Here is a 15,116-nt window from a genome sequence, read left to right on the forward strand (position 1 = left end):
TACCACCACAATCCTTCCCCGCACACCACACACACCACACACAACACCCTATATACCAGCACACATCCTCCCCGCACACCACACACACCACACACACACCCTATATACCACACACATCCTCCCCGCCCACCACACACACCACACACACACCCTATATACCACACACATCCTCCCCGCACACCACACACACCACACACACCCTATATACCACACACATCCTCCCCGCACACACACACACACACACACACCCTATGAGGACCACACACAGTCCTCCCCGCACACCACACACACCACACACACCCTATATACCACACACATCCTCCCCCGCACACCACACACACCACACACACACCCTATATACCACACACATCCTCCCCGCACACCACCCACACACCCTATATACCACACACATCCTCCCCGCACACCACCCACACACCCTATATACCACACACATCCTCCCCGCACACCACACACACCACACACACACCCTATATACCACACACATCCTCCCCGCACACCACACACACCACCCACACACCCTATATACCACACACATCCTCCCCGCACACCACCCACACCACACACACACCCTATATACCACACACACCCTCCCCGCACACCACCCACACCACACACACACCCTATAGACCACACCACAGCCTCCCCACACACCACCCCACACACCCTATATACCAACACACATCCTCCCCACACACCACCCACACACCCTATATACCACACACATCCTCCCCGCACACCACCCACACACCCTATATACCACACACATCCTCCCCGCACACCACACACACCACACACACACCCTATATACCACACACATCCTCCCCACACACCACACACACACCCTATATACCACACACATCCTCCCCACACACCACACACACACCCTATATACCACACACATCCTCCCCGCACACCACCCACACACACCCTATATACCACACACATCCTCCCCGCACACCACACACACCACACACACACCCTATATACCACACACATCCTCCCCGCACACCACCCACACCACACACACACCCTATATACCACACACATCCTCCCCGCACACCACACACACCACACACACACCTCCCCCCACTCCACACCACATACGAATACCCCACATGCAAATCACACACACCACATCCCCGCATATACCACACACACATACACCACACCACATCCCAACATACACCCCCCCCCTCCCCACCACATACACCATACACACTTCACAAACAGACCCCCACACACACACAGACGCACACCATGTGGAGATGCATGCTAATCCACTTGCCTTGGTGCAAAGGAGTGCTCAATGAAGGTGTTTCAATGGTGAACAAGAGAGTGACTGGATGCATGGGTGGGCACTTCACAAAGCTCAGGGCTGAAGGTGCCTTTCTGTCCATTAAAGGATGAAGACAGCAAACATTTCATGGGGCAGCCTTCTTGCTCAAGTCCAGTGTCTTCTTTGTGCGTGGAGCTGTGTATTCCATGCTTGGCCCTTGGGCTCTGGGTGGAGCAGATTAAAACCATGTTTGAGGGAGCTTGATGGCAAGTTATTGCTGCCTTCCTCAATTATCTTGGAGGTCCACATGGCATAGGGTCTGGGTGTCAAGGGATGAGTGCCCTATTTTAAATGTCCCATCAGGCTATTTGGAGCTGACTGCTCCTTCCCTTTAAGGAGAGAAGGTTCTTCCCGGAGAGCAAGTCTGGGCTGAGCTTGGGAGGAGCCCCTGATGTCTCATGATTGAGGACGCTCCTTGTGTCTATGATGGACAGCAGGGGTCGGTCAATTTAAAAAAAATTGTTATTTAATATGATTTTATATTCCAGAAAAATGTGTCTTTTTTTTTCTTATAGTAACTTTCAGAGAGGATTCAGAAATTCAGACGCATGGAAAGGAGATACGGTTTACCCATCCCTTGCAATGGCTAATATCAACTGAAAGCCATGCTGCTGTCTATGGCAATAAGTGAATAGATTCAGTGCACACTTGATTTTACCTGTGAATTTGTTTATGTAGTATGTACAGTGCTGGGAATTAGACCTAGGGCCTTGCACAGGTCAGGCAAGCATTCTAACACTAACCAACATCCTCATCTCTTGTGAGTTTTGAGACAGGGGTCTCACCATCACTCAGCTTAGCCTGGCTTTGCACCTACTGTGTAGCCTAGGCTGGCACCAAACATGTGCAATCCTCCTGTCTCCGCCCCAGGTAAGTGCTGGGAATATAAGACATGCTTCATCACACCTGGATCATTTTGGTAACCGCTGGACAAGATTGCTTAGGCATTTCCTTCACTTATCTCATCATCTCAGTGTCATGATATTATCATATGTAATTTCCCACTGGATGCCCGTACCTTAATTTAATTACTCTGTTAGTTAGCTTTTGGCTAAATACTTAAAAGTCTCAGTCATGTTGTAGAAATCCTGTATCCATCTCCTGTGTGTTTTCCTGTCTTGGGGGGTCAAGTGGGCAGGCGTCCATACCTCTGCTCTACATTTCTTCCCTTCTCAGTCAAGGTGGGGTGATGGGGATGAAAGGGTTGAGTCTAAAAAGTTAGTTAATGGCTGTGTTGATTTTTTCTTACCGGTATCATCAAACGCATAGGAGAGCTCAGCTGCCTCACACATCCTCTCTCATTAGTGAAATTATGGGGGCGCCGGGATGTCTTTTGATTGAGTCAAATAGTAATTACAAAAATTGATTAGTACCACATGTCATAGGGTTCCCTAGGCTCCATTCCTTGATGGAAGAGCTGGGATGCTCATTGAGATTCATTGTTCCTTAGGCAGCTTGCTATTAGAGTGCACGTTGCCTCCGCAGGTTGGGGTTGTATCGGGTGCTGCTCACCCCCTTTCTTATGTTTTATGCAGGAGTTTGCAGACCAGATCACCTTCGTTAATCAAGTGATTGGGTCTTTACGAGGTGTGTGCCAGCACCGCAGTAGTAGGTGCTGGGTACGCATTGGTAAACAGCTTCTCATGGGATCTACAGTAAAATGAACAAGATAATATTTAATAAGTTTCTCACATGTAAAAATGATTGCTTGCTGTAGGCTTTGAACTTTTTCAAACCTACTTTATTTGGCGTTCTCTAATGCTGATATCTCCCTTCCAGCCCACCTACCCTAGATAGGAGGGAAAAGAGGTTAATGGGAACAGGAGAAGCAGGCCTTTTTAGATTCAATTCCTTGGAGTGATTCCACTTTTCTTCGTCAGGATTTCAGCAGACCCATTAAAAAGCAAACTAGCAATTCAGCAAAGGTGACTGAAACCACAGCACTTGGAGTCCCAATGCAGCAGCCAGAACCTGGAACCTTGAAATGTTCTCTGAAGTGTTTCTCTCTAGGAGCACCTCAAAGCAGAGTGATAAACAGCCAAACAATAGGAAACGATGCCAAGACCAAAAAGCCCAGCCTCTTTTTTTTGTCTGTCTGTCTGTCTGTCTGTCTGTCTGTCTGTCTGTCTATCTATCTATCTATCTATCTCCTCTCAGAGTCTGTACAAGGATCTTTATCAGTTGACAAAGACCATGATCCCACAAGAGGCAGTTCCTTTTCTAATCGACAAATATCACGTGTTCTCTTATAAGTCTGTTTCCAGTGGACAAACCTCACACCCTCACACAAGTCTGTTTCACATCCCACACTTGGGATCAAAACAAAAGCATGTTTCCATCCACTAAAGAATACACAAAACTGGTGGTTGTGGTAAATACGGTGAGGACAGAATACAGGGACTCAGCTGGCCTGAAACAGTCAGAGGTAGTTGGCTGTTGAAACAGCTTGCTGCAGATGGGAGCAGTGGTGTGGGAGTCCTGTGCCCTGAAGGCAGGGCAGTGGGGCTTGCAGGGTTCTGGTACAGCAGCAGTGGTGGAGTGGGCGAGGAGAGAGGTGGCAGGTAAGCAGGTACCAGGTGACCGATGGTCACCATTGATGACTCCCATGTGGTGACTCCTGTCCCTTGACGCACCACCTGGGGCAAGCCAGAATATATCTTTGTGACTCACTTTCTTTACCTGCTGGCACTTGCCATATAGGGGATCCTTCCCTCATTCACTCAGTGTTTCCCGGGTGGATGCAGAGTGCTCAGCTGTGGCCATGTGATGGGGACTTGTCTCTTTTCACAGATAGAGATGCCAAGGCTACAAGATGACAAAAGAGCAGATGTCGCAGAGTTAGGACTGTGTTCTGTAGGATAATCTGGCTTGGAATCTTTGTTCAATGGCCTCCTAACCAGTGTCCTACATAACACTACTTAAACTCTACCAGTCTAGTTTTTTAAAAATAATTTTTTAAACATCCTGGCCAAAGTTTTCTCTCCCTCCTTCCTTCCCAGTTACTCCCCTACCCACCTCCATCTACTCTTCCTCCATTTCTCTTCAGAAAGCAACAAGCCTCCCATGGGTATCAACCAGCCCTGACATACCAGGTTGCTGTAAGACTAGGCACATCCTTTCCTAGAGGAGGCAACCCAGTAGGAGATGGAGGTCCTAAAGGCAGGCTTTAAGTATATATATATATATTTCACTATTTTTAAATTTATGTGTATACATCTATGTTCTCTGTGTGTGGAGAGTGTGGAGATAAGCCTTCTGGAGGGCTACAGAGAATGGCAAGTGAAATGCCAATGACTTCTAAGACTCCTCAAACAGTCCTGATCCACTGCACACAGTGTTGATCTACTAGGAACGCCTAGCACACTAGTGAAGTCTCAAAATGGGCCTGAGGCTGGGGTGGTAACGCTTCCCCCTTCTTTATGGAAATCTCTTGAGGTGACCTAGCCTCTGCCCCCCCCCCAAGCCCTATTTCCTCATAGCTACACCAACCTGATTGATTACTATTGGTGCTGGAGGCTAGCACGGAGCAGTCTGATTGGCCCTTCAACCTTTTAAAGGCTTTTACACTGGACAATAAAGTTAGATCTGCATCCTTGAGTCTGGTCTCTGGAGTCTGATTCCCGGGGTTCTGTGTGGGCTCTGTTGCCATTCACTCTCCCTTTACTGGTTCCTGATGCCCACATCTCTGTGTATATGGATATATGCGCACAGTGTCAGGAGAAAGCATCCATCCTCTATCCCTGTTCATCTTGCTTGGGTTCAGCACTTTCATTTTGTTTATTTGGTCCATGATTGAACATATTTCACAGATTTCTAAGCTGATATCTGTGTCTCATGCTTCTTAGAACTTGATCCGCCACGTGCATTTCTCTTGTTCCCTCTTATAGCGGGAATATTCTCAGGGAACACTGTGAACATGCATCAAAGTGGTAGAGCATGGCAGTACAGCATTTGCTACAGGGTCTCATTAATTCATTTCCCCTCATTGCTCTTTCAACTCCGGGAAGAAGTCGGCTTTCTGTAGGGGAGGTGACACACCGGTGTTTGAGGAACGGAAAACTTTATATATCGATTTGGAAATTGAACAAAGCAGAGCAATTATACAACCTGGCTGCTTCATAGATGGGAAAATACCCTCTTCTGCTATATGTCCAGGGAAGAATAAATCAATTAACACATCGAGAAGATTTTAAGGCTAAAGCATCACTCCCTGATCTTCAGCTGGTGGTCATGGGGTTCAATGAGGGCAGGTGGTGTCCAAGGCCACCCAGATAGTTATCTGCTAAACTCAGAGTAGCTTCGGTGAGGGGAATTCTGCTCCAGGATTCTGGCCTCTGCACTGTGGGGCATGAGGAGCCTTTGTGTGCTCTTTGCCTGAATTCTGGCAGGTGCTTACTTGAGAGTTATGAGGCTTTGTGTGATGTCTCCATGTGTCCAAGTGGGCACTTGTCATATTTCCCTCTGGCGGGGTCTTTTTTACTTCAATATGCCAATCATTTATGAAGAGACTTGTGTCAGCTAGGATGCAAAATGCTCAACCTCCAAGGTAGGGTGAGCGAGGGAAGGCTGCTGGCGCTGGTTCTGACTGTCCAGGGGTCTCTGGTACAGAAGGGGGAGCACTGGTCCCAAATACCAGTTTCTTAAACCAGAGCTCCATTGGCATTTGAGAAAGATCAACTTACCTCCTGGTTTTGCATGTTTTGGGAGTATAATCTACATAGTTACTTAAAATAAAAAGTATAAGGAAGGTAAGTGAAACAGTCAATATGTCCAAATTGGATGCCTTCATGTCAGGCACAAAGAATGAGGGCCAGACTGTGAATAAACAGATAAACCTTCAATCAAGGAGCCTGCAGTCTATCAGGGAGGGAAACTAAAGAACACAGAGACTGTGGCTGTTACATCAGAGGATAACGGAACTGATCACAATCAGCGTGTGATGATGAGTCATTTGGAGGAAATACCCAGAGTCATAGGAAGAGGGACATGCCTGGAGAACGCCCATTGGACAGTGGCTCAGGGGTTGCAGTGAGAGTTCAAGGAGCAGGGTGCAGGCATGTCCAGAGCTCCCTGGGAAGAGTGAAGAGACACAGATGTGAAGCCAGGGTGTGATGCTCTTCTGGCCAGTGAGGAAGGGTGAACGCAATGCGGTGGGGAGGTGCATCAGACCAGATCAGTGGCATCGTCATGGAGCTGGATTTTATTAGAGACTGAGAAGTCACTGCAGAATTTTTGCAGGACATTAACATTATTGAAGTGTGTGTGTGTGTGTGTGTGTGTGTGTGTGTGTGTGTGTGTGTGTGTGTGTTTTAAAAAGAGCATTTGGCTGCTGTTTGCAAGGTGAGGTGAAGAAGGTACCATGAAAGTGGGGAGACTATTTAGGGGTCAACTGAAAGTGCCTTGAGAGGGACTATGGGAGTAACCTGGACATGAGCTGTGGGAGGGAAGTTGGGGAGCGGTAGATAAATTCCCAGACATGGAAATCATGTGGCGAGCTCTTGGAGTGGACATGGAGGTTAGAGAAGTGGGACGAAGCAAGTATACAGTTTGTAGTGTTTGGCTTGAGGGAGACTGGGTGTCTCATTCACTAAGATGGGAAATCAGAGGTGTTTGAGGGACAAGTCAAAGAATGAGAGTCTTGTAACTATAGGAGCTGGAAACACTGACTTGGGATTGAAGCCAAGTCCTCAGTAAGAACAAGATATTCTCTTAACCACTGGGCCATCCTCTCCAGACCCCAGAGAAGCACTCTTTAAGTGGCTTTCTTTCATCTCAGCCTGTGGCAAGGTGACAGTATGGCACTGAAATGATAAGTGAGTTTCAGGCATGTGGGCTTTTGCTGGTGTTCTGCCTCTAAGGGATGGGACTCCCCCCTTTCTACTATTCATAGCCCAACCTTTGTCAGCTGGAGTGCCTGTGCTGTTCTTCCTCATGTGAAACAGCAACTGGATGGAGTGTAAGCTAAGCTGGGAGGGCTGTGAGAGGTTCCCTGGCCCATCTCCTCCATGTACATAAACAAAACAAAACAGAACAAAAACAAAAAACAAAACAAAACCCTGAGCCTTTGGCCAGTCATTCCAGAGCTTTTCTTTTTACCTTATAATGTGGCTCACACAGACCCTGGAGTTTGCTGATCTGGCCTGGCTCTGCTCACCTGGAGGAATAACCAAATCATTATCCCATGGCCCCAAGAGTTGGGCAAGGTCCAAGAAAATATGTTTAAAATGATTTCTTTTAGTTTTTAGGATTATAATATAATCTCTTTCCTGACTTCCATATACCCCCTTCCTGGCCTTCTTTTAAATTCATGGCCTCTTTTTTTCATACTTTAAAAATATTTCAAATCTTTCATTTTTTTGAGAATTTCCTATGTGAGTGCTGTATTTATATTTCTCCCTATTTTCCCTTTAGCTCCTCCCATGCCACTCCCAAATCTTCTCAAATTCATGACTTTTTCTTAATTACTGTTGTTACACACATACAGATAATCTAATCTACTGAATCCATTTAGTGTTGTTGAATGCACATGTGTTTAGGATTGACCTCTTGGGATCTTGATGGCCTTTCTGAGAACCATTGAACACCTATATGTTTTCATCTAGGGATGGGGACTTGTGAAATTTTCGCTATCCATATTGGCATGTCAAAATGCTATTGGCATTATGCTGGTCTTATTTAGGTAGCCATATTCTTGAGATTTCATGGGTACAACTTCCTGGGCATGTCTGGAAAACACTATCTAGTAGCATGCATCCTAGTCCTCTGGTTAAAGACTACAAGAGCCAAATGACTTTCCATGCTCACTTGCCCTCCTCTGCAATGTCATCCCCAGGGCTGGGCCTTTGATGATCAGTTCTGATGCAGGCAGATGAGTGTGGAATGCTGAGCTGACACTTAGAACGCTGTGGTGAGGATGCTCCTGTCTCAGTGTGACGATGTTGGAGGCAGAGACAGGAGGCAGAAGCAGGTTTAATAGGGTGCATACACCCCCAGGTGTGCAGAGTGAGTCACAACCTCAGTGAATATTTCATAAGGAATAGAATCCACCTCATGTTTACAGAGTTATTTCAAACATACTTACAGATCACTAGTATATAGTGCCTTAAACAAAGGTGGGGTTGATTGGCATCCTTAGTGCTGGATTTCTGCTAGGTACAAGGTAAGGACAGGGTTCCTTGATGCATGTTGGGGAGAAGGAAGCTGAATCCACAAGGAACACAGAAACTGGGGGTTATTAGTTCTCCTTGGGTCCTGCCAGGTCTCAGATCCTCTGACTCTCAGGACCCCATTTACCTGACAACCTCCAACCTTATTTATAGTCCCTATCGATTTTCTTCAGAAGGCCAAATTGCTCATTATCCCATCAAATTTTATGTCAGAAGAACCACTGTCTGGCCTATTCTGACTTGTCAAAGTGACAAGTAGGCATGGTGACAGAGATAGCGTTTCCGGGGTTTTTGTGTGGGGTGATGAATGGTGCCAGAGAATGAAAGCTATGGACAGAAGAGGAGAGAAAACAAACAAACAAACAAACAAACAAACAAACAAACAAACAATCTGGGCTCTTAAAGGTTTCACTTGTAACTTGACCCTTTTTCCTTTTCTCCTCTCATGCTCCTGTTTTCTGAAACTCTCCTCTTCGCCCACACTCGGCTGTCCTGCACCTCCTCCTTGACCCCCTAGATGTACAGAGAGAGATCCACTCGGCCCCTCACGTCAGTGAGAAGCTGATCCAATTGTTCCGGAACAAGACTGAGTTCACTTTCTTGGCCACGGTGCAGCAGAAGCCTTCCACCTCAGGGGTGCTGCTGTCTATCCGCGAGCTGGAACACAGGTAGGAAACAATTTCTTACTTTAATTAATTAATTATTATTATTATTATTATTATTATTATTATTATTATTATTATTAAATGCCCTTGGCTGGTTTGAAACTAACTATACAGAATGGACTGCCTTGAACTTTTGGCACTCCTCCTGCCTCAGCCTTCTTCTCTGAAAATATTGGTATGTGCCACAACTCCTGGTTGAAGAAAGCTCTTTATACTTGCAAAAATCTATTTGGCATGAAAGGACTTGATAAGAAGCTTTGAGGTCTAGACAAGGGGCCTTCTTGGAACCGTTTAGCTACCTGAGGTCTATTTGTGCCGAACACATTAATGTCAGGATTTACTTTGCAGTAGGAATTGACTTCGGGCAAAATGATTGTGTACATATTTTTCAAAGACCACTCATGAGTCTTTCTTGTTTGTCTTCTCATTTACTTCATTTGTACAGAACCACATCCTACCCAGCACATTTAGGTCATCAGACACGTTAATCAGGTGTATTTAGCAACTTTCTGTAAGCCTCCATTGTGCGTTTCCATGGAAACTGTACTCGACATCGGGATGTTAAGACGACTATCTCCAAATGTTTACTCTGAGCCTCAGAGAAGCAAGTAAGGCGCATGGACAGATGAGCACCAAGATGCTCTGTGGGTGCAGTGCTAGGAGAGACAGAAGGAGGTGGTAGGTCTGTATGCAAGGGGAGGTGGAGAGGAACTGGGAGGATTGAGGGAGGGGAAGACCAACCTCAGGATATATTATATGAGAAAAAAGTCTGTTTTCAATGACAGAGGCAGGAGAGAAGAATATTCATGGCTATTGTGGCGTTTCATCTCTTCCATAGAGGACTTTAAGTCTGAGGATTGCTCAAAGTGATACTGCTTAGGCACAGCAAACATTTAAAAATGTTAGCAGACTCTTCATTCCTCTTGCCCTGTTGACAAATATTTCTGGAAGGACGTCTTTGTTCCTGGGAGTGCAGCAAGTTCTTGTGGGGTAATTAAAACTAAATATTCCAGGGATTTATGAATCTGTCAGAGGTCAAAGCATGACCCCAGAAAAAGCCAAGCAGTAGCTAATGCTAATCAAAGGATGGCACTGAGCAGTGTGTGGCTTTCATAATTTTGTCAAGTGCTGAGTTCACTGACCAGCGGGCCAGCAGTTAAGGAAGGCTGTGTGCAGGGATGACCCCTGAGTGGCAGAGCCCAGCAGGGAAGGGAAAGAGTAACCTGTGGCAGGAGGGCCTATGTGTGAGGTCACAGAGGTGAGGAAAACAGGGCATGCTGGTTCTTTATTTCTGTGGGGAGAGGAAGACAGCATCAAAGCTATCTTGGCTGAAGCCTGAGGATTTCACTTGTGCACTTTCAGTAACTGTAGGATCAACGTTAAGAAAATGTTATTTCACTTGTTTATTTTTAATAATATATTATTTTATTAATTCTTTGAGATTTTCATATAACATATCATGGCCATATCCACCCTACTTTCTTCTAATACCTATTTTGTGTCCTCATATATATGTATATGTACATATATGTACACATATGTGCACATATATATGTGTTTTTTATTAAAAATTATGTCATTTCTGCCTCTTCCTGCTAATTCCTCCTATGCCCCACCCCGACCTACATGCTCTCACTTGAAATCATGGTGTCTTTTTCTTTAATTGCTATTGTTTTACACACACACACACACACACACACACACACACACACACACACACACACACAGATCTAAATATATAAACACAACCTGCTTAGTCCATTTAATGTTACTTATATACTTTGGTGTTAGATAACCAATTCAGGGCTCATTCGTAGGGAAGGCTACTTCTCTCACTCTCAGGCCTTTAAATTTTTCTTTTAAGTGTTATCTGTTCAGATCTATAGTCCATTTTTACTGTTTTAAATTTTTTATATATTTCATGTATATTTAAGAATTTGATATACTGTATCTTGATACAGTATGTGTGTGTGTGTGTGCGTGTCCGTGTGTGTGTGTGTGTATACTTTGTCAAATATTGAGTTCATGATTGCTTTGGCTATATGGAGTCTTTTGTGGTCCTGTGTGTGTGCATGTGTACATATATATATATATATATATGTATATGTATATATGTTAGGATTCTTATTTCTCTGAAGAATGAGATTGGGATTGCATTGAATACATAAATAGCTTTTGGGAGAAAGGTCATTTCTACTACAATATTAATTCTATCAATCCATGAGAATGGGATATTTTTCCATTTTCTGGTCTCTTTATCTCTTTTCACAGAGGTCTAAAGTTTTTATTATTAATGTCTTTCACCTTCTTGGCTAGGCTTATTCCTCAATATTTTATTTTCTTTGAGGCTATTGTGAATGGAAATGTGCCCATGATCTCTTTCTCAGCATGCTTGTTGTTGGTATATGGAAAAGCTATTGATTTTTGTAAGTTGATTCTGTAGGCTGCCTTCTTGCAGCAGGCATCCTTGACCTCTCTGGCTCTTAGCATCTTTCTATTGCCTCTTCCACGATGCTTCTTGAGTCTTTTGTTGTAGGGGTTGTGTTGTGGATTTATCAACTGAGCACAGGTACTCCACAGTCAATTGCTCTTTGTATTTTGACCAATTATGTTTTTTCTTTAAAATGAAGCTTCTTTGATGAAGGGTCAGAGCTACACTTTATTAGGCAAAGCTGCTTCTCAGGCCATGTGTCTGGAACTAGGTCCAGGGGACGATGCTTGAGCTATTTCTAATTTTATGTATATATGTGCACCTGAGTGTGGGGTTTGTGTGAGTGATTACAGTGCGCAGGGAGGCCAGAAGAGTGTACTGGATTCCCTGGAGCTGGAGTTGAGTCCTTTACCAGAATAGATGGTCTATTTCTCCAGTTCCACCAGTTGACCTGTCAGTTTTTAATGGTTAAGTTTGCTCTCAGCCCCAAAAGGTTTGCAGTGTATTCTGATTCCCACAAATGAATTTTGTCAACAGTATGAGCAATAGCTAGGTCCACGCAAGGTAACTTGTGTGTCTGTGAGAGAAGTGGGTAACTCCAGTGTGCATTATGGCCTGAAGTTTGTATGTCCAAGCAAGTGTCAGCTGTCTGAGCACAGAAAGGCAGAGTCCTTTCTTGTCTCTTTCAGGCTTTATGGGGCAGGAATGTGAGAGTCTCCATGGTAGCAGAGAGATACAAATGCCTAAGACTGGGTAGACTCAACAAACACAGAGGAGAGCTTCAGAAAACAAGTGAGAAGCATGTGGGCCCGGGGTTTCAGAGTTGGTCTGCAGGGGCCGCCGTCCTAGCTTTGTGATATCCGCCATCTTCTGTCTTGAGAGGGGTTTTCTTGTCCGTAAAGTGCAGGCAAGAATCTAATTAGTACAGTTGCCCTAGCACCACAAAGGACAATACATGTTGAATTTGTCATTCTTCAACAGGTAAATCTTTTCCTTCTTTCTGTCTAGAAGCTTTGGCTGCTTGTTTTCCTTTTGGTTTTAACACTTAAATAGGAGCTCTCCAATGCTGTCTTTCTTCTCTTATGCCCATGGCAGAGCTCTAAAGAGCAGTGGGTTAGTGAGCTGAGAGTCTGAGCATTATTTTTCCCAGTAAGAGGAGACCCCAGGTATTGATTAAACAAAACAAATAGGAAAGAATAGACAAGAGACACCTCCCTGAAATGTATGTTTCTCTCCTGCATTTGCTTAGTGTAAGGCAAAGTGGGAAGGACCAACAGGAAGGCTTCTATTGCAGTGGCCTGATTTCTACCCTTAAAAGGTTTAAAATCTACCCAAGAGACCAACATGTGCTAAAACAGAGAAGAATATATAATACTTAATTTTAAGGAATTAACTCCCCCCCAGTAGTTTCCCCAAAGGATGTCTTTACCAAGTAAGAATCATCTATTATTTTTTCAGGTTGTTTTCATTATTTATTGGAATAACATTATCTAGAGGGGCAATGTCCTGTAGACATTGAACATGGACATTTTAAAATATGGTATTTTTAGAAAATTCCATACATGCAAATAATGTATTTTGATCATATTTACTCTCATTTCTCCTCCTAATTCCATCCAGATCCACCTAATACTCTCCTAACTTTGTCTCCTTTTTTGTTGCACCCCATTGTTCCAATTTATGCTGCCCTTATGCACATGGGTGTGGGGGCCATCCATGGAGCATGGTCTGCCTACCAGGGGCCTCACTTTAGAAGAAAGCTGACTCTCCCTCCCAGAAAGGCCACCAGCTGTCAACAGGCCATATGACCAGGTATAATAGCAAGGGCATCAGCCTGGCCTCTTCATTATCCAATAGCAAGGGGTCCAGGCATGTGATGCATGGCTCATAGGTGCAAAAGTCAGACACCATGTTCCTTCTGTGGTTCTCACTTGTGTAATTCTAACTGTCACTTATGAGGATTAACTAGCCAGGCTGCTGTAACTGGGATCTCATTAGCGTCATTAATGGGTACCATTCATCCTGTAGCTTTTAGTATTTTCACAAAGTTTTGCATCAATTGTACAATATTCCTGGAAAATCTAACCCCTGCAAAGGTCAGCTGCCAATCTCAATCTCCCCTGAAGTCCTCCACTCCAACCTTAAGCAGCTTTATATCTATGGATATATCTTATACCCATAGGCTTATTTGGATCCTTGCATAGAAACAAAGCCACACTCCACATGGGCCCTGACTGGGTATATATAGTGTTTCCAAAGCTCATTCATGTAGTAGTTTGTGTCAGTAATTGATATTCTCTCTCTCTCTCTCTCTCTCTCTCTCTCTCTCTCTCTCTCTCTGTATTGCTTAAAGTTAGCAGTTTTCATTTGTCCATTAATCAGGACATTTGAACCAGATATTCTGAATGCTGCTGCTGTGAACCTTTTTGTGCAAGATTTATGTTTTCATCATCTTGGGTTTACATTTAGGAGTGAACCTTCTGGCCCAGGTAGAGGCTGTGTTCATCTTTATGAAAAACTCATACACTGTGGCAGAGAAGCTAAGAGCACTGGCTGCTCCTCTGGAAGACAGGATTTGATTCCCAGAATCCACATGGTGACCCATGACTACCTGAAACTACTTCCAGGGCATCTGACTCCCTCTTCTAGCCTCTGTGAGCACTACACACACATGGCACACATGCTTCCCGCCTCTCTGTATATAGGCAAAACATTCATATACATAAGTTAAAATAAAGTGAAATATCTTTTCAAAAAAGTAGCTGCCCCCTTTATATTACCACCAGCTGTGTATGAGGGTCCCAACTTTTTCACATCCTTGTCCACATTGGTGCTTTATCCTTCTCTTTGACTGTAGCCATCCAAATGGGCATAGCATCATCTCTATTGTGTTTTAGAACCACATTTGCCTGATGATAATGATGTTGAGTTTCTTTTTGTGTTCTGATTGACCATTTGCATACGTCTATTTGGATCACCCATTCAATTCTAATTGGGTCAGTTGTCTTCCAGTAATTGATTTGTAATGGTTCCTTATTGTTATAGATACAAATCTCTAATCAGACATATGACATTTTCCCCCTCACTATGTCTTTTTGTTTCTGTGGTGGTATCTTTGAGATACAAAGTTTTAAAAGTTTGGTGACAAACAGTTTCCTTTTATCGTTTGTACTTTTGGTACCATAGCTGAGAAAGCACAGCTTGAGCTAAGGCCACTTCAACTCACTCTCAGAATTCTTTTTGGAAGATTTTGTAAGCTTAGCTCTTACATTTATCTCTTTGATGTTTTAAATGCTTTTATTAGTGCATGTTAATTGCATGTAATGGTGAGTTTAATTGAAATGTTTTCATACACATACGGTATGTATTTCAGCCATATCCATCCCTGCCATTCTCTCTTGGCTCCTCCCCATTTCTGTTAACCCCTTATTCTTCCCAACCATCCCCACTCTATATTTCCATCTTTAATTCTGTAACCCAATAAATTCATTAGAGTT

General features: G+C 44.1%; 1 protein-coding gene across 2 annotated transcripts in view; it reads left to right on the forward strand.

Moving 5' to 3' along the window:
- Nell1 (neural EGFL like 1) overlaps nt 1-15,116 on the forward strand; it is an 884,393-nt gene that overhangs the window by 81,114 nt on the left and 788,163 nt on the right. For both annotated transcript variants that reach the window (XM_051148614.1, XM_051148615.1), the window contains exon 3: nt 9,041-9,191. In XM_051148614.1, coding sequence (XP_051004571.1) covers nt 9,041-9,191 — 151 coding nt within the window. The remainder of the gene's footprint in view (nt 1-9,040; nt 9,192-15,116) is intronic.

This window comes from Acomys russatus, chromosome 7, assembly GCF_903995435.1.
Source record: "Acomys russatus chromosome 7, mAcoRus1.1, whole genome shotgun sequence".
NCBI classification, from domain to species: Eukaryota; Metazoa; Chordata; class Mammalia; order Rodentia; family Muridae; genus Acomys; species Acomys russatus.